This window comes from Entelurus aequoreus, linkage group LG04 (assembly GCF_033978785.1).
Source record: "Entelurus aequoreus isolate RoL-2023_Sb linkage group LG04, RoL_Eaeq_v1.1, whole genome shotgun sequence".
In the NCBI taxonomy this organism is placed as follows: domain Eukaryota; kingdom Metazoa; phylum Chordata; class Actinopteri; order Syngnathiformes; family Syngnathidae; genus Entelurus; species Entelurus aequoreus.
This window is the reverse complement of record NC_084734.1, coordinates 38,311,445-38,330,381: the sequence shown is the minus strand read 5'-3', so window position 1 is coordinate 38,330,381 and position 18,937 is coordinate 38,311,445. Positions and strand designations below refer to the sequence as shown.

General features: G+C 40.2%; 1 protein-coding gene across 1 annotated transcript; it reads left to right on the top strand.

Annotated features, from left to right (window-relative positions):
• The first annotated feature begins 3,695 nt into the window (after nt 1-3,695).
• LOC133647833 (12-(S)-hydroxy-5,8,10,14-eicosatetraenoic acid receptor-like) lies at nt 3,696-18,358 on the top strand. The gene is made up of 3 exons (XM_062043544.1): nt 3,696-3,989; nt 16,736-17,141; nt 17,308-18,358. Exons 1-3 carry the CDS (start codon nt 3,847-3,849, stop codon nt 17,773-17,775), a joined length of 1,017 nt encoding a protein of 338 aa, XP_061899528.1. The 5' UTR covers nt 3,696-3,846; the 3' UTR covers nt 17,776-18,358.
• The last annotated feature ends 579 nt before the right edge of the window (nt 18,359-18,937 follow it).

Here is an 18,937-nt window from a genome sequence, read left to right as displayed (position 1 = left end):
AATGAACCAAAAATATGACTTATTTTATCTTTGTGAAAATATTGGACACAGTGTGTTGTCAAGCTTATGAGATGCGATGCAAGTGTAAGCCACTGTGACACTATTGTTCATTTATTTTTATTTTTATAAATGTCTAATGATAATGTCAAGGAGGGATTTTTAATCACTGCTATGTTGAAATTGTAACTAATATTGATACTGTTGTTGATAATATTCATTTTTGTTTCACTACTTTTGGTTTGTTCTGTCGTGTTTGTGTCTCCTCTTAATTGCTCTGTTTATTGCAGTTCCGAGTGTTGCTGGGTCGCGTTTGGTTTTGGAATTGGATTGCATTGTTATGGTATTGCTGTGTATTGTTTTGTTGGATTGATTGATTAAATTTAAAACAAAACTTATAATAAATTTTAAAAAATTAAATAAATAAATAAAATTAAAAAATCGATTTAAAAAAAAAGAGAATTGATTCTGAATCGCACAACGTGAGAATCGTGATTCGAATTCGAATCGATTTTTTCCCACACCCCTAATATATATATATATATATATATATATATATATATATATATATATATATATATATATATATATATATATATATATATATATATATATATATATATATATATATATACTACAATAATATCATACCATGGGCTTAATACCGTGATAATATCGTACCGTGAGATTTTGATACAGTTACATCCCCAGTTTATTCTATTACAATTGGTTGTGTTATTGTAAAATACTATTCGCGCCAACAGGGGCTAGCACCTGCCAAACTCCAGCAAAAATTGTACAGCATTTTTTATCATTAACTGTTTGTGAAACTATTTACAAGGAAACATGTATTGCGTCCATTCAAGTTTCTTAAGGTTGATGGGGTCAAAGGTCATGTAGGTGCTCTGATATAAAGTCTTGTAAAATTGATTTATTTTGATGGTGTATGGATTGTTGTGTGTTTTATTGACCTGCAGCATGTTCTACAGACTAAATTAACCACAGGTGCGCACTAGGACATAACCCAGACAACAAAGAAAACCTGGTAAAGGTCCGAATCCATCAAGAAAAATGGCACCTGCAAACAAAAATGGCTCTGTTATTTGTACAGTGAGACAACTACATGATAATTTGGCTTTGTTTTTTAACCAGACCCCCATCCTGACACAAGTCTTGCCAGAAATTGAACCCACACACTTTGCCCCGAAACACAGAAGAGTGTACTATTGCACCGCCAGAGAACAATAACCACAATAGTAAATAATGACAATACAATTTCAAAAGGGTCTCCCTTTTATCACAATGCTGTTTTTTTCCCTTACATTGATGTAATTACTTAGCAACAGCATTGTGTCATTCCATGTGTCATGTCTGTGTTGATCATGTTTTTGTTTGGCCATGTGCTGTTTGTTTTTTGGACGCTTTTTAGTTCCTGGTTTCACGCTATTGTTTTGTCACCATAGCAACCATTAGTTTTCACCTGTCCTCAGGTCACACACCTGATTCATTTGCACTCACGCACCTGTTGTTAATCATGTCTGTGTTATTTAAGCTTTTCATTTTCTGTTGGTCAGCCTGGCGACATCACCTTCTTGCTCTGCACTCTTGACACGCTGCTTACTCTGTCCAGGTCATAGTTCATGCTGCTCTTTTCTTACCACGTAAGTTTTTTGTTTATTCAAGCCACTGTTTTGTACCTCCGCTGTGAGCGCCTTTTGTTTGTTCCTTTTTTCCATAGTTCTGCCGTTGTGCTAGTTTTGTTTTATTAGCAACGTTTGTTCCCCGGCTTGTGCGCGCCATTTGTTTATACTTTTATAGTCTATTATTAAATTATGTATTTAACTTCACGCCATGTCCGGTCCAATTCATTTGCACTACGGGAGAACAAACCACGCCAAAGTCCAAGTCATGACAGATGTTGCCAGTTACAATCCGTTTTTCCGCAAACAATTGGCGGATGGAGGAAGGAAGGTGGGAAGCGCTAGGTGCCATGGGGGACCGAGGCTTGACGTGGGGGCCAAATGGCAAGCTAATACCAATTAGCTCCATTTGGTCCGAGGACTGCGCTGCGTCACCGCAGAGAGGAGGCGTCGTCCCCGCAAGCTCCTCCCCCTCCGGGCGGAAATACGCTACAGGCTGCTCAGCTCCCCCAGGACAACGTCACGCCACCGTCAGCGGATGACACCAAAGACCAAGATTTTTTTTTCCTGAATTATTTTTCTTTTGATCACCCGCCTCCAACCAAAAACTCTAAAACCATGATTGAACATTACCAAGACATGTTTTTAGAAATCAGATCCTGTCAATCCACGTCACCCCAATTTCATGCCCCGCCCCCCAGGACTCAAGCCACGCCCATGTCACACACAAAAAAATTCTCACCCACAATGTCCCAGGTAGAAAAAAAAAGACTTTTTGGACAATTTAAAGTGGAGGATTCGCCTTCTTGACACGCTGCTTACTCTGTCCAGGTCATAGTTCATGCTGCTCTTTTCTTGCCACGTAAGTTTTTTGTTTATTCAAGCCACTGTTTTGTACCTCCGCTGTGAGCGCCTTTTGTTTGTTCCTTTTTTCCATAGTTCTGCCTTTGTGTTAGTTTTGTTTTATTAGCCAAGTTTGTTCCCCGCCTTGTGCGCGCCCTTTGTTTATACTTTTTATAGTCTATTATTAAATTATGTATTTAACTTCACGCCATGTCCGGTCCAATTCATTTGCACCACGTGAGAACAAACCACGCCAAACTCCAAGTCGTGACACCATGTTAGCATTTACAGGAAAAACAGTGTAAAAATATTTTTACACTTATAGAGTGGCACCTCAGATTTTGTTGGTAATTTGCTTCAAAAGGTCAGATGAAAACAGAATGACATGCGTGGAGACGGACTAGTTAGGCACAATGTTTGGCCATACGATAACCGAGAAAAACAAATTGTACGGAAAGTAAGGCGCACAATATGCAGCACTATATGACAGTTAAAAATGCTTAAAACACTTGATAAAGCCGTTGATGGCTCCAGATTGAACGTAGAACAAATCATTCTCCTCACATTATTCCATGTGGAAAGATTGCTTCAAAATACAAACAACTGAGAGGTTGATTGGTGTCTCATAACAGAAGTGTATTCATGGATGACGTCATACATCAGTAAACCATCCAGCCTTATGGAGGGGTCCAATGACTTCAAAAATCTGAAGTCATACTTCTCTGGTAGAGGACGTCGCCATGGCTACAAGAAAACATCTGGTCTGTCAAACAGTGACCGAGAATTGGAGGTCTTCAATCATTAGCAAGGAACAGTTGGTCAAAGGGTTCCTGCAGCGTAATGATTGACTTTGTCACAAGAAGAAGTGCCCACCATGTAAACACGTCCCTAAGTGACAAGCTTCCATACCCGTGAGATTGAAACTCAACAAGTGCAGGCATGAGGGTCTCTTACGGACAACTACCTGAGGAATTTCACAACCATTTCCAGCAAACTGGCTGGGAAACACCTTGAACTTGTGCTAGTCCATACGATCCAGGCACGTTTCATGTGTGGTGAAGATGCTGTATGGTGATGTAGGAGGAGGAAGCATGACTTCAAACCACACCTCCATCTCTGACTGATAATTCTCAGCGTGAAGGAAGAGGTGGCCTCGCTCATAAAGCAGAGCAACACTCATCTCCCAGCATTCGCCACCTTCCAGCCTTGCGTTTACGGAGCGTTTCCTCGGAATGTTTTGGCAGAGCTGACAGCGGCTTGACCCGACTCCAGAGGAAGGGGGCTGTAGAATTTGACGGATCAGAACCAGAGCTGTGCCTGAGGACTAAGGAAGATTCCGGCGAGACGAAGCAGTGAACTTGGGAGGATGATGGACAGCATTGACAGAAATGTAGACCACTGCAATGTTAGCAACAACGCCACGTACAACATGCTTTCCTGGATTGTTGCTGGCCAGTTTGCGCTGGGTCTGCCTCTCAACCTGTCTGTCCTCTACATCTTCATCTTCAGGTACCACAGCGTCTTAATACTGTATATACTTCAGATACACACTTAGGTGAAGTAAAACATTGGATCACCCATGATAGACAAACTTGCACAAGTAGGTCGTGGCCAAACTTGAAGCCTAGGACCTGGTCTATGCAAGCTGAGCTCAGGGTGAAAAGATAACATCACAAAAATACCAAAGAAGAGCACCTTAATGCACTGTGCTCATGTTTTTATAAATAATAATTTCAGGGCAGAGGTGTCTAAAGTGTGGCCACTTTTACCTGCAGCTTGTTTTTATGCTAAAATGTGGATGTTAGAATGCTTGCAATCAGAGCCGGCCCAAGGCATAAGCGTACTAAGCGCTTGCTTAGGGCCCCGCGGCCACCAGGGGGCCCCCAAAAGCAATTAACAAAAAAAATGTATTTTTTTATTTTTTGCATGTACGAGTCTGACTGATTTCTAGATATATTATTGTACAAAAACACAATTTTAGGTCAGAAAAGCCAGGAAGCACATGTTTTAAGTAGTGGGTGGAGTGGTGTGGGTGGTGAAGAACAGAGGAACAAAACTGTGATGTGATGGTCAAATGTGTGAATTAAGGACCTTAATTTAAGGTAGTTTATTTTGATTTTTTTCCCAAAAAATTTTTTGCACATCGTGATGTACATTTACATACTTTTAATATGTGGTAACTTTATATTTGTTTATAAACCGTTATGTTACCTTGTTTCTGGTAACTCTGTTCATTAATATTATTTAAGTATTTGCTTGATATTTAATTTAATTATGTTATTTTTTGTACAATTGAATTTGTTCCTTTTTATATATATTTAAGTGATTTTATTGTTGCACTTTTTTGTTTTTCTTGCACTACGAATTATTTTTGCACATTGCTGTTTCAGGTTTTTGTTACCAAAAATAATACAGTGAATCAGAATCAGCTTTATTGTCCAGTTATGTTTAACACACATGGAATTTAACTTCAGTAGACTGCGCTCTCTTTGTACAAAGTAAACATTAAATATGAACAATTCACTAAAAATATAAACTAGTAATTAAAGACTAATATGTACAAGACTGATGAGACAAGATGACACCTTTACTGTAAATACAAAGCTTTATCACTTGGACTGTACAACCCCAGGCCACTCTTGTAGCTGAATGTTTTCTACATTTTAAGATTAGGAACCATATGTGGCACTCTGGACATCATTCGTTCATTCATTGGTATTATTTATGTTCTTAACTGGGGCACCCCTATATCTTTATAAATGACATGTCATTTGTAAAGACATGCCAGGCTGACAATAGGATAATGTAAACAACACTGCCAGAGCCGCAATGAGTTTATAGTAGGTGTGTGAATGATCAACAATCAATATTATTGGCAGAAATAGAGGGCCCCAAAATCTAATTTTGCTTAGGGCCCCATGGAGGCTTGGGCCGGCACTGCTTGCAATATATATTGTGTTGGTTTTAGCATCTTTAATGTACAAAATGTATTAAAGTACATGCGCCCCACCCATCCTTTTTGGGGGATCCGTTTGGATATCCCTGATTTAAAGGACTTGAAAGATTTCAGAGTGCTTGGACTTCAGAGGACGAACCTCATACTGTAAAGGGTTGGCTTCATTGAAGACAACTCTTTAAAACGCAAACAAACATGCACCATGTGAACTCACCGCCCACGAGACGCATATGAGAGTAGTATCAACAAATCTGCCTTCACAAAAACAATGTTTACTTTTGATTGACAGCATCAGAGAGGTATACCATATAGCATTAATACAGTGGTATCTCGGTTTTTTGTTAGTAAACCGTTCCAAAAGGTCAGACGAAAAACAAATCAATTCTTCCTATAAAAAAAAAAAATGTAAATCCTAAATTATTAAACAGGACTGTCAAAGTTAATACGTTAACACATTAGATTAGTTTAGGGCTGCAATGATTAATCAATCAAATCAATTAATTTGATTAGAAAAATGATTTGATTTATATTATGTTGCTTCGATAAATTGTTTAATGAGTGTAACTAATAACAATTGATGAAATCCACACTGCATAGAGTTCCCGGAACTTAAAATATGCATAAACAGTGTTGATAATCTGATCCGGAAAGCCGGCCAAACTATTGGCACGCAATTGGAGGCGTTTGTGTCAGTGAGGGACAGGAGGTCACTGGACAAACTGCTGGCCATCATGGACAATCCTGCCCACCCACTCCACCTGACAATTAAGGGACATCGGAGTTCATACTCCAACAGGCTCCTTCAACTTCCTTCCCGCACTGTGCGATTCAAGAACTCCTTCATTCCACACTCCATCCAGCTGTATAATCACTCGCCATACAGCAATAGATGACATCTGCCTATTACCTGACACCTGACATGTTAGCTACTTCTCTTTGTTTATAATGTCTATTTTCTATTTCCTGCTGGACCTACTCTCCATTTTATGCTGCTGCTGTCATATAGACTGTCTATACTGTAATATTGTACATGGTCATTGGTTTATATTGTATATATGTTATAGACATAATATAATATATCTGTATATAAATTACTCTGTACACATATTATGTATATATTCGTATATATGTTAGATTTTTTATAGCTATATTAGTCTATTTATACCTGCATTGTCCTTTCCATCATTGTAACTGAGCTACTGTGTTGAACAATTTCCCTTGTGGATCATTAAAGTTTGTCTAATGTCTAATGTCTAATGTCTAATGTTGTAAAAAAACAATAAAGGTAATGGCGAACAGTTAAATCGTTTTTTATTTCAACTATTTTCCCTAAAATCCAATTTTAGTAGGATAACTTGCTTTGATGTCTACTTGAAGAGCGTGTCGGAGACAGGAATGGTGGAAATGGTAAATGGTAAATGGGTCGTACTTGTATAGCGCTTTTTTACCTTTTTTTTTTAAGGAACTCAAAGCGCTTTGACACTATTTTCCACATTCACCCATTCACACACACACACATTCACACACTGACGCCGTGGAATTTTCATGTGAGTCCTTAAAACTTGTTTTCATTTGTTTTCTGCTCCGCTGTCAACTATTTATTTTATAACCGTCTATTTTGGTGAATAATTATGATGCTTCCCGCTTTTCGATGATGTTCTTGTCGGATAAATGCGACCGGAGCGCAGGAGCGTTCACATTAAGGACGCATCGCATATATATCTGATTTATTGCGACATACAAAGGAGGCCTGGGTCGGATATGAAAAATTCGGAATTTCACTGTTCACACTGACATGAAAAATTCGATACAGGTTGCATATGGGCAAAAAAATCGGAACTGACCTGCAGTGTGAACAAGGCCAAAATATGACTGCAAATTGTTGGTTGCTTTTCTTGGAATGCTTTTGTGCCTGTGCATGCGCTCTGTGCAAACAAATTCCCTAGACTGACGATCAATTTGTATTCAATACAGTAATAGTGAAAAATAAGTGAAGTGAAGTGAATTACATTTATATAGCGCTTTTTCTCAAGTGACTCAAACCGCTTTACATTGTGAAACCCAATATCTAAGTTACATTTAAACCAGTGTGGGTGGCACTGGGAGCAGGTGGGTAAAGTGTCTTGCCCAAGGACACAACGGCAGTGACTAGGATGGCGGAAGCGGGGATCGAACCTGCAACCCTCAAGTTGCTGGCACGGCCGCTCTACCAACCGAGCTATACCGTCCCATGCATTTAAAATATATGTATATTGTAGGGTGGCACTTCTGTGTTCCCATCATACCTTGCTGTGAATACCAATGAAGTATAGTTGTTAGTGTAGTGCTTAGTAAGTTGCCTCTTGTATGTCTTCCTCTATTTAGTAATGGTCCCTGTGTAAGTTTATGTACACTTTTTGACAGTGGCGGGCCGTGCGTTTCCCACCTAGGCCTTCAGTGATGTCCGACTTCAATGATTACCTCTCAAAATACCATAATTTATGTCACCACATGACCATTGCTGGAGAAATACTATACAGGAACACATTCACACACTATTGATCATTGAATCACATCAACCGTGTACAAAACGGGTTATTTTCTGGCGCATTTAAAAATCAATAAACCTGCATCAGCAATTAAAACATATTTTATGTGGTACTGTCAAAATTAAAGTTGCAAAAAAACATATTAAACGTGAAAAAAAACAGAAATAAAATATTTGAACTCACAATTTGTAGCACCCATTCGACGCCGTATAAGCCAGTGGTACCCCTCTTAGTCGGTTGGGTCGAGTGGAAGTGGCGGGCATTTCCCCATTTCATCGCCGGGACAGCTTAGCTAGCTTCTGAGGTTGGCCGACATCGTCTCACAAGATGTAGTTTCTCTTTAAATATCCTTCTTCAAAATGGCCTTGCAAATATATGTGTTGTTTTGTCTAATCATAAAAGATGCAGACGAGGCGTGTTGGCTGACTTTCTTAAAGTTTACTCCACAGCATGCTCATCAATAACATCCAGCTGCGTGGCTGCATTCAACAACCTAAACGGGGTTACTGCGCATGCTCTTCACTACTGTGGCATGCTGGGTAATGGAGTTCTTATGTTACCTAGCTCATAACATCACAATATATATCTGCCACCTAATCAACATTTTGTTCTCCTTCTTTGTGGGTCAACACTTCCTGCTTTCTGCTAAGTTGCAACTTGTGATTGGATACTCACTTTGGAATGACAAGTGAGTATCCAATCCCAGTCTCGTTAACATCAGGCTACCTAGAGAGGCTACTGTCAACAACTTGCAATCTGATTGGCTATCGCAACTGTCTCTCAACTCTATGTGTTCTCAAATTCATCCACTAACGGTCCCGGTGAGTATCCAATCACAGGACGTGTAAACATCACGTTCAACGTGAGGCTTTCTAGAAGGCCTTACTGACAACAACTCGTGATCTGATTGGCTATCGCAACTGTCTATCACCTGTATGTCCCCGATTACTTACAGTGCACAGACGCCTACATTGTTGATTCTGAAGGCCTCGGGCAGATTTGGTAAAGCATGGCAACATAAGCTAGCTGAATTCTGATTGGATAAAAACTCTAACCTAAAAACAACAGCGCTGGAAGGAGCATAATATGATATGAAGAGAATAAGAATAATTTTAGATATTTATGGAAAGTAAATAAAAAAATACTTTTATCTTTAATTATGATCATGATTTCTGGTTATGTTATGCTATGATTTCTGACGGCACACCACTGCTTTTTAATACTGTGTCTTTGATGTTTTGTTGTGCCATTAGTTTGATTGGTGTTGTGTGTCATGAGTCGTGACCCTCATGCCATTTTCCCTTTTATGTAGAACTCCTAGTCAGTTTCCTATTGCTGATGCAATAAGGAGCATTGCAGTGTGACTCCCAAGGATGCAGAGAACGGCAGGCGGGATGTCGGTAAAACTAGATTTAAAGGCCTACTGAAATGAAATGTTCTTATTTAAACGGGGATAGCAGATCCATTCTGTGTCATACTTGATCATTTCGCGATATTGCCATATTTTTGCTGAAAGGATTTAGTAGAGAACATCGACGATAAAGTTCGCAACTTTTGGTCACTGATAAAAAAGCCTTGCCTGTACCGGAAGTAGCGTGACGTCACAGGTTGTGGAGCGCCTCACATCTGCACATTGTTTACAATCATAGCCACCAGCAGCGAGAGCGATTCGGACCGAGAAAGCGACGATTACCCCATTAATTTGAGTGAGGATGAAAGATTTGTGGATGAGGAAAGTGAGAGTGAAGGATTAGAGGGCAGTGGAAGCGATTCAGATAGGGAAGATGCTGTGAGAGGCGGGTGGGACCTGATATTTAGCTGGGAATGACTAAAACAGTAAATAAACACAAGACATATATATACTCTATTAGCCACAACACAACCAGGCTTATATTTAATATGCCACAAATTAATCCCGCATAACAAACACCTCCCCCCTCCCGTCCATATAACCCACCAATACAACTCAAACACCCGCACAACACACTCAATCCCACAGCCCAAAGTACCGTTTACCTCCATAAAGTTCATACAGCACATATATTTCCCCAAAGTTACGTACGTGACATGCACATAGCGGCACGCACGTACGGGCAAGCGATCAAATGTTTGGAAGCCAAAGCTGCGTACTCACGGTAGCGCGTCTGCTATTCAACTCAAAGTCCTCCTGGTTGTGTTGCTGCAGCCATTCGCTAATACACCGCTTCCCACCTACAGCTTTCTTCTTTGCTGTCTTCATTGTTCATTAAACAAATTGCAAAAGATTCACCAACACAGATGTCCAGAATACTGTGGAATTTTGCGACGAAAACAGACGACTTAATAGCTGGCCACAATGGTGTCCCAATATGTCCGCTACAATCCGTGACGTCACGCGCAAACGTCATCATACCGAGACATTTTCAGCAGGATATTTCGCGGGTGATTTAAAATTGCACTTTAGTAATCTAACCCGGCCGTATTGGCATGTGTTGCAATGTTAAAGGCCTACTGAAAGCCACTACTACCGACCACGCAGTCTGATAGTTTATATATCAATGATGAAATCTTAACATTGCAACACATGCCAATACGGCCGGGTTAACTTATAAAGTGCAATTTTAAATTTCCCGCTAAACTTCCGGTTCGAAATGCCTCTGAGGGTTGACGTATGCGCGTGACGTCAATCATTGAAACGGAAGTATTCGGACATCATTGAAGTCAATACGAAATAGCTCTGTTTTCATCTCATTATTCCACAGTATTCTGGACATCTGTGTTGGTGAATCTGTTGCAATTTGTTCATTGCATTATGGAGAAAGAAGCTGAGCAAGCAAAGAAGAAAGTTGTCGGTGCGAAGTGTCTATTTTGCGAGGGAAGTCAGCAACAACACGTACACAGCCGGCGCTTCTTTGTTTACATTCCCGAAAGATGCAGTCAAGATGGAAGAACTCGGACAACAGAGACTCTTACCAGGAGGACTTTGATTTGGATACACAGTTGCGAAAATGTGAGTACACAGCTGCGCTTCCAAACATTTGATCGCTTGCTATAACTAGCTCGAGCTAATAGCTAGGAGTTAGGAGCTAGCATTAGGATTCATTTGTGGCATATTAAATATAAGCCTGGTTGTGTTGTGGCTAATAGAGTATATATATGTCTTGTGTTTATTTATTGTTGTAGTCATTCCCAGCTGAATATCAGGTCCCACCCGCGCGCTTCCAAACATTTGATTGCTTGCCCGTACGTGCGTGTCATGTACGTAACTTTGATTAAATATATAAGCTTTATGAACCTTGGGTTAGGTGAACGGTTGTTTGGGCTGAGTGAGTGTGTGTGTTATGCAGGTGTTTGAATTGTATTGGCGGGTTATATATACGGGATCCCGTCCATATTACCCGCTCGAGCTATAACTAGCTCGAGCTAGTAGCTAGTAGCTAGGAGCTAGGAGCTAGCATAACAAACACCTAGGTGTTTTTATGCGGGATTAATTTGTGGCATATTAAATATAAGCCTGGTTGTGTTGTGGCTAATAGAGTATATATATGTCTTGTGTTTATTTACTGTTGTAGTCATTCCCAGCTGAATATCAGGTCCCACCCGCGCGCTTCCAAACATTTGATTGCTTGCCAGTACGTGCGTGTCATGTACGTAACTTTGATTAAATATATAAGCTTTATGAACCTTGGGTTAGGTGAACGGTTGTTTGGGCTGAGTGAGTGTGTGTGTTGTGCAGGTGTTTGAATTGTATTGGCGGGTTATATATACGGGATCCCGTCCATATTACCCGCTCGAGCTATAACTAGCTCGAGCTAGTAGCTAGGAGCTAGCATAACAAACACCTAGGTGTTTTTCAATCAATCAACGTCAATCAATGTTTATTTATATAGCCCTAAATCACAAGTGTCTCAAAGGGCTGTACAAGCCACAACGACATCCTCGGTACAGAGCGGGATTAATTTGTGGCATATTAAATATAAGCCTGGTTGTGTTGTGGCTAATAGAGTATATATATGTCTTGTGTTTATTTACTGTTGTAGTCATTTCCAGCTGAATATCAGGTCACCCCCGGCTCTCACAGCATCTTCCACTCCCCACTAGTCCTTCACTTGCACTTTCCTCATTTAAAAATATTTCATCCTCGCTCAAATTAATGGGGAAATCGTCGCTTTCTCGGTCCGAATCTCTCTCACTTCATGCGGCCATCATTGTAAACAATAGGGAACTTTGCGTATATGTTCAATTGACTACGTCACGCTACTTCCGGTAGGGGCAAGCCTTTTTTTATCAGATACCAAAAGTTGCGATCTTTATCGTCGTTGTTCTATACTAAATCCTTTCAGCAAAAATATGGCAATATCGCGAAATGATCAAGTATGACACATAGAATAGATCTGCTATCCCCGTTTAAATAAAAAAAATTCATTTCAGTAGGCCTTTAAGATTTCCTCATTGATATATAAACTATCAGACTGCGTGGTCGGTAGTAGTGGGTTTCAGTAGGCCTTTAATGGCAACAACAAGCAGGGAACAAAAAATTCTAGCACACCAAACAGACTACCAAGTAAATTGATCCGGCACTGAAAGAGGTACCCAGGTGGAACTTAATAGAACTAATTGGGACTAATTAAAAATCAATAAAAACAATAAATCAATAAAGAACTAATTTACATACAGTAAAGGTGCTTCAAAACACAGATACCAAACAGGAAATAGTGGCAAAACAAGAGCTCCAGGACAGGAAATGATTCTAATCACAGGAAGTTGATAACAAAACCCAAATAGATCATGACATATTTATGACGATGTTAGCGAAGACAGCAAAGAGGGAGGAGGGGAAGAAAGAACCCTCCGTCGCAGCCTTCTATCTTACTACAAGTTATTTCTTGCATTTTAATAGTGCTTCTCACCTTCTTTACCAAAGTTTTGGGACTTTGTAACTATCTTTGACCCCATGGTGGTACTGGTTAAAAAAAGTACAGAGACTAAATCGCGGGATTCTTCGTTTGGGCACTAGATTCCACGGAATGACACGAGGGAAAACAGATTAGTTTGTTATGTGCAATGATTGGCTGTACAAAAACCTCGACAAAATTTTGGCAAAAGGTTTTGTAGGAAACTGGATCATATAAAAGTGGGGTGCACGAAAACCGAGGTAACACTGTACTTATTATAGCGGTATGTAATTATGTGGTAGGAGAATTAATATTGTCCACTATAATGAATTAATGATAATGTAAATAATAAAAACTCTGAATTCCATCCATCCATCTTCTTCCGCTTATCCAAGGTTGGGCCGCGGGGCCAGCAGCCTAAGCAGAAAAGCCCAGACTTCCCTCTCCCCAGCCACTTTGTCCACTATTATACATTAATAAAGTTATTTTAATTATTATAGAGTACTCAATGCTTTGAGTTGCATTGTTGGGTTTTTGATTAGGACGTTTGGATGGACATGCATTGCGACCTTTGCAGGTGACTCGGACTAGCCTTCTCTGGGCCTATGGCTGCATGTGCTTGGTTGATCAGGGTTTAGTGCTTTCTGCATGTCTCGCTGATCTCTGGTGGTGGGCTGTGTGGCGTAGACCACAACCACCTGCTGGTGGCGCTAAATGAAACTCTGGGCTCAGTGGCAGCTTCTCTCTGAAAGCGACCTGTTTGAAGCCTTGCAATGGAGAGGAACTGAGGACCGATGCTGCATAAAGATCTTGGAACTTTAGATAAAACTGAGGTAATTAGTTAGTTTTTGCAACGACAAACTTTCTTATCATGGGCGCACATCAAGTTTAAAATAGCATCCTAAAGCGAAACGTGAACGTGAGGATGGCGTCATCAGCATAGCATGAATGCTACGTGGACAGCAAACAGAGGACAACAAACTATGCTGGCCGAGTTTGTCTGTGTTTACCACAAATAACTAAATAGCGTTTCAAAATGGACAGCCACCGCACAGAAGACATTAACATCTGTAAAGACCAAGTGCTGCAAGATGTGTCAGGAAGTGGTGGTGACAAACCCCAAGATGCAGAGATGGCAGGCTTGGTGCAGGAAAACATGAATTTAATGTCCAAAAAAATGCAGGTAAAACACGAACCAGGAGGCAGGAAACAGCAAACAGGAACCAGGGAATAGCTCACAGCATACAAGAAACAGGGAGAACTGGAGACGGCAAACAGTCCACAGCATACAGCAAACAATACTCCAGCACTGACTGGAGGGCAAGGCAGGTATAAATAGCAGCCGACTGATTGACACCAGGTGTGGCCAGGTGCCAATCAGCCGCAGCTGAGGGGAAACAGCGCTAAGGGAGGCAAGCAGGAAACTGAACAGAAAAAAGAGCGCTGACAGGAAATTAAACACAAACAGAGGGAAAACTAAAACATAACCAAACTGCCAGTGACAAGCCTGACAAGATGTTGTTCATGTTGCCAACTAACGTCGTACAAACTAGAGGTAGTTTGTACAAAAAAACAGATTAGCGCCGTCATCTGAAAAAGTGAGGTCGCTTGTTTGTGTAAATGAGGTTTTGTAATTCGATGAAGCCCAGCACAAATGACAGAAAGTAATGAGGGAATCGAGAGGCAATCAAAGGAATTGATTAACGTGGACCCCGACTTAAACAAGTTGAAAAATTTATTTGGGTGTTATCATTTAGTGGTCAACTGTACGGAATATGTACTGTACTGTACTGTGCAATCTACTAATAAAAGTCTCAATCAATGTCTCAATCAATCAAGTTCTATATTGACAACCATCACGTCTCTCGTCAACACACTGGCTTCTCGTCTTCTCTCACACACACACGTCCGGCTTCACAATAAGAACGCGTGACGTCACATCCGATCCAACTGCACTAATAAAATGAAAAATTGCTCTACATTTTTTTGAACTGGTTAAACTAAGGAATAGTAAATGCAGATGTAATTGGTGCACTATGTAAAGTTGTTTATGGATATCTTTATTACATCATCAATTAAAATACTGTATAGTACATATGTACCTAGTTTGCTATATTATTGCAAAGACTTTCAAAATCTGCACCTGATTCTTACTATACTTACTGTCACCAAGTTTTGAGCAAGTCTTGCAGATCAGTAAAACATTTAAAACCATTCCTGTAGGACATTCTTACTACCAAATTGCATTTTTATCTGAATTTTGGGGTATTTGTTCGGCAAATTTTATTTATGCAAGCAAATAATAACCTGTGATTAAACACAGTTCAAGAGTGTAATTAATCTGATTAAAAAATAATGACTTGACAGCCCTTATATAAATGTGTGTGTGCGTGCGTGCGTGCGTGTGTGCGTGCGTGCGTGTGTGAGTGTGTGTGTGTGTGTGTGTGTGTGTGTGTGTGTGTGTGTGTGTGTGTGTGTGTACATATGTATGAATGTATCTATACACATATATGTGTATATACGTACACACATTCACATGTATATATATACATATTCACATGTACATATACTGTATACATATACATATATACATATACAAGTATATATACATAAATATATATACACAAGATGCAAAGATGGCAGGCTTGGTGTATATATATATATATATATATATATATATATATATATATATATATATATATATATATATACCAAGCCTGCCATCTCTGCATCTTGGGGTTTGTCACCACCACTTCCTGACACATCTTGCAGCACTTGGTCTTTACAGATGTTAATGTCTTCTGTGCGGTGGCTGTCCATTTTGAAACGCTATTTAGTTATTTGTGGTAAACACAGACAAACTCGGCCAGCATAGTTTGTTGTCCTCTGTTTGCTGTCCACGTAGCATTCATGCTATGCTGGTGACGCCATCCTCACGTTCACGTTTCGCTTTAGGATGCTATTTTAAACTTGATGTGCGCCCATGATAAGAAAGTTTGTCGTTGCAAAAACTAACTAATTACCTCAGTTTTATCTAAAGTTCCAAGATCTTTATGCAGCATCGGTCCTCAGTTCCTCTCCATTGCAAGGCTTCAAACAGGTCGCTTTCAGAGAGAAGCTGCCACTGAGCCCAGAGTTTCATTTAGCGCCACCAGCAGGTGGTTGTGGTCTACGCCACACAGCCCACCACCAGAGATCAGCGAGACATGCAGAAAGCACTAAACCCTGATCAACCAAGCACATGCAGCCATAGGCCCAGAGAAGGCTAGTCCGAGTCACCTGCAAAGGTCGCAATGCATGTCCATCCAAAAGTCCTAATCAAAAACCCAACAACATTGAGTACTCTATAATAATATATATACATATATATATATATATATATATATATATATATATATATATATATATATATATATATATATATATATATATATATATATATATATATATGTAGATATATGTGTATATATATTTATGTATATATACTTGTATATATGTATATGTATACAGTATATGTACATGTGAATATGTATATATATACATGTGAATGTGTGTACGTATATACACATATATATAGTGTGTGCTGATGATTGTTGTGATGTGGAGACGGAGTGGGATTTAATAATTGAGGAATACTACTTCAAACTGTTTTTAGCTACAGATTGTCTTGTTGTACAATTTATATGATACATTTACACACACAATATCATTACAAATGAGCAGATACCATGTGGGATACATAGTGGTTATTGTGTTTGTGGTTTGCAGTGTTGTTACACAACATTGCAAACCACAAACACAATAATCATAATCATATTTTAGCTCTCTCAATTTATAGCTATTATAAGCAAAATATTGCCAACTGTTCTCAGTATGGATCCAATTCTTCTTATTTAGGTTCAAGTTCTGGAAGAACAAGAGCATCTTCCTTTTCAACATTGTGGTGGCAGACTTCCTGCTGGTGGCATGTCTTCCTGCCAAGGCCTACCACTACCAGCGGGGCCAGAGACGCAGTCCCAACTACATCATGTGCAAGACCATGCTCTTTATGGTCTTCCTCAACCGCGGCGCCAGCATTGCCTTCCTGGTCATGCTGTCCATTGACCGCTACTTCAACGTGGTCCACCTGGGCAGGAGGAACTTTGTCAAAGTCCTGAAGAAGTCCCCCCAAATCTCGGTGGTCATTTGGCTGTTTCTGCTGCCCCTCACCATCCCCACCATGCTCAACACCTTTGAGTGCTGCAACAGCTACGGCCGAGTCAACAACACCTTCTCTCAGGACGTGACGGACACCTCCAGGGAGGTACTGCTGAGCCACTCATATCTTTTTTGTATCAAACCTCCTAAAATAACACCAAAAACTTACCTCACCTGCTTCAAGTTTTCTCACAATTTAACCGAGCATCTTTTATACAATCAAAACAATTGATTAACTGTGCTGTATGATAATCTTATCTTAACTTCTGAAGGTGGTCTTCTTCGCTGAAATTCTCCTCCCTTTCATCATTCTGGTCTTCTGCACGGTGCGCATCGTCCACCGACTGAGAAGGAAGACAGTGGGTGACAAGAGCAAACTGAGGAGAGCATCATATGTGGTCACGTCCGTGGTGGTGCTCTTCTCCATCTGTTTCCTGCCGTCCACCATCGCCCGAGCGGTGCTGCTGGCAACACGGCTGGGGATGAGGCCGGAAGCGGAGAATGTGGCGGCTCAGGTGTACGACAGCCTCATGGTTCTGTCCTACATCGACTGCCTGCTTGACCCGCTGGTCTACTGCTTCTGTCACTCGGGTTTCAAGGACGCCTACGTCACCACCTTCTGTCCTGTCTTCCTGCAGAAGAGGCTGCTGAAATTGGAGTTTAGCTCAGGAATGGGAACAACGACCACCACAACAAGCTCTAGGGGGAGAACCCTTTCTTTGCCAATGTTAGATAAATGACTTTAATGACTATCATGAACATTGATTATGAAAACGTGCCTATGGATATTCTCATTCATCCAGGTCATTGTGTTCTTATGAAAACACATCACAATGTGTCTATCTGACACAGTGACATGCAGTCAGGGGAGGCAGGTGAGGCGGGGCCTCACCTGCCATCATGGAAAGAAAAAAAATGTAAAAAGAAAAAAAATGAATTAAATTGTTATATGTATCCAGTGGTTATACTATAAAGTTATTTTCCATTTAACTTCACCAGTTTTAGATGATTTTTATTCAAAATCGCTGAATTTTCACATTTGCTGTTCAAATACTGAGAAGAGACTTGCTGTGATCAGCAGCCAGTTGAGGCACGTCACTCAGTTGAGCCTCACCATGGATTGCGGACTCGGCTAACTGCTGGCCTGCTGTGCAGTGAGACCGTATTGCTATATGAATTATATTATACATTTCCATAGTTTAGTTAGCTGAGGTATATAATGTAAAGTGTATTTTTTCAACAACTGTATGTGTGTAAAGTATTTCTTGTGCTGAGCAATCATACAACTGCTGCGAAGACGCACTGGCTGAGGCTAGAAGTAATCCCGCCTCCTTGTGGATAATGCACCCCCGCCGTAGAATGCACCCCCTGACGGGAGTGTTATATCAACTAAAGCCCACACTTAAACTTTCCACGTGCAAGATTGAATCTATTTAAAAAAGTTATTCAATAAGAAGCCAAAAAGTGCAAAAACAATAATGTTCGTGTTGGAGGAGTTGTGAATGACTGCTGGGCCACAACATTAGGTACACCTGCAGACTGCAGTACGGATTTCATATTTCAGTCATTCACAACTCCTCCAACACGAACATTATTGTTTTTGCACTTTTTGGCTTCATTTTAAATAACTTTTTAAAATAGATTCAATCTTGCACGTAGAAAGTTTAAGTGTGGGCTTTAGTTGATACAACACTCCCGTCAGGGGGTGCATTCTACGGCGGGGGTACATTATCCAGCACAACAGCGGCGCATGGACTTCATTTATAAGTAAAGGTAAGACCATAATAACGTTTTTTTTTTTTTAAATGTGCTTTTTTGTGTGCTACAGTTTGTATGTGTAAAGTTAAAGTTAAGTTAAAGTACCAATGATTGTCACACACACACTAGGTGTAATGAAATTTG

Bases quoted from the DNA above. Each gene is read 5' to 3' on its own strand.
- LOC133647833 (XM_062043544.1), top strand. From the start codon at position 3,847: ATGATGGACAGCATTGACAGAAATGTAGACCACTGCAATGTTAGCAAC. The intron at 3,990-16,735 runs GTACCACAGCGT...CTTCTTATTTAG, and splicing joins CTCTACATCTTCATCTTCAG to GTTCAAGTTCTGGAAGAACA. The intron at 17,142-17,307 runs GTACTGCTGAGC...TAACTTCTGAAG, and splicing joins TGACGGACACCTCCAGGGAG to GTGGTCTTCTTCGCTGAAAT.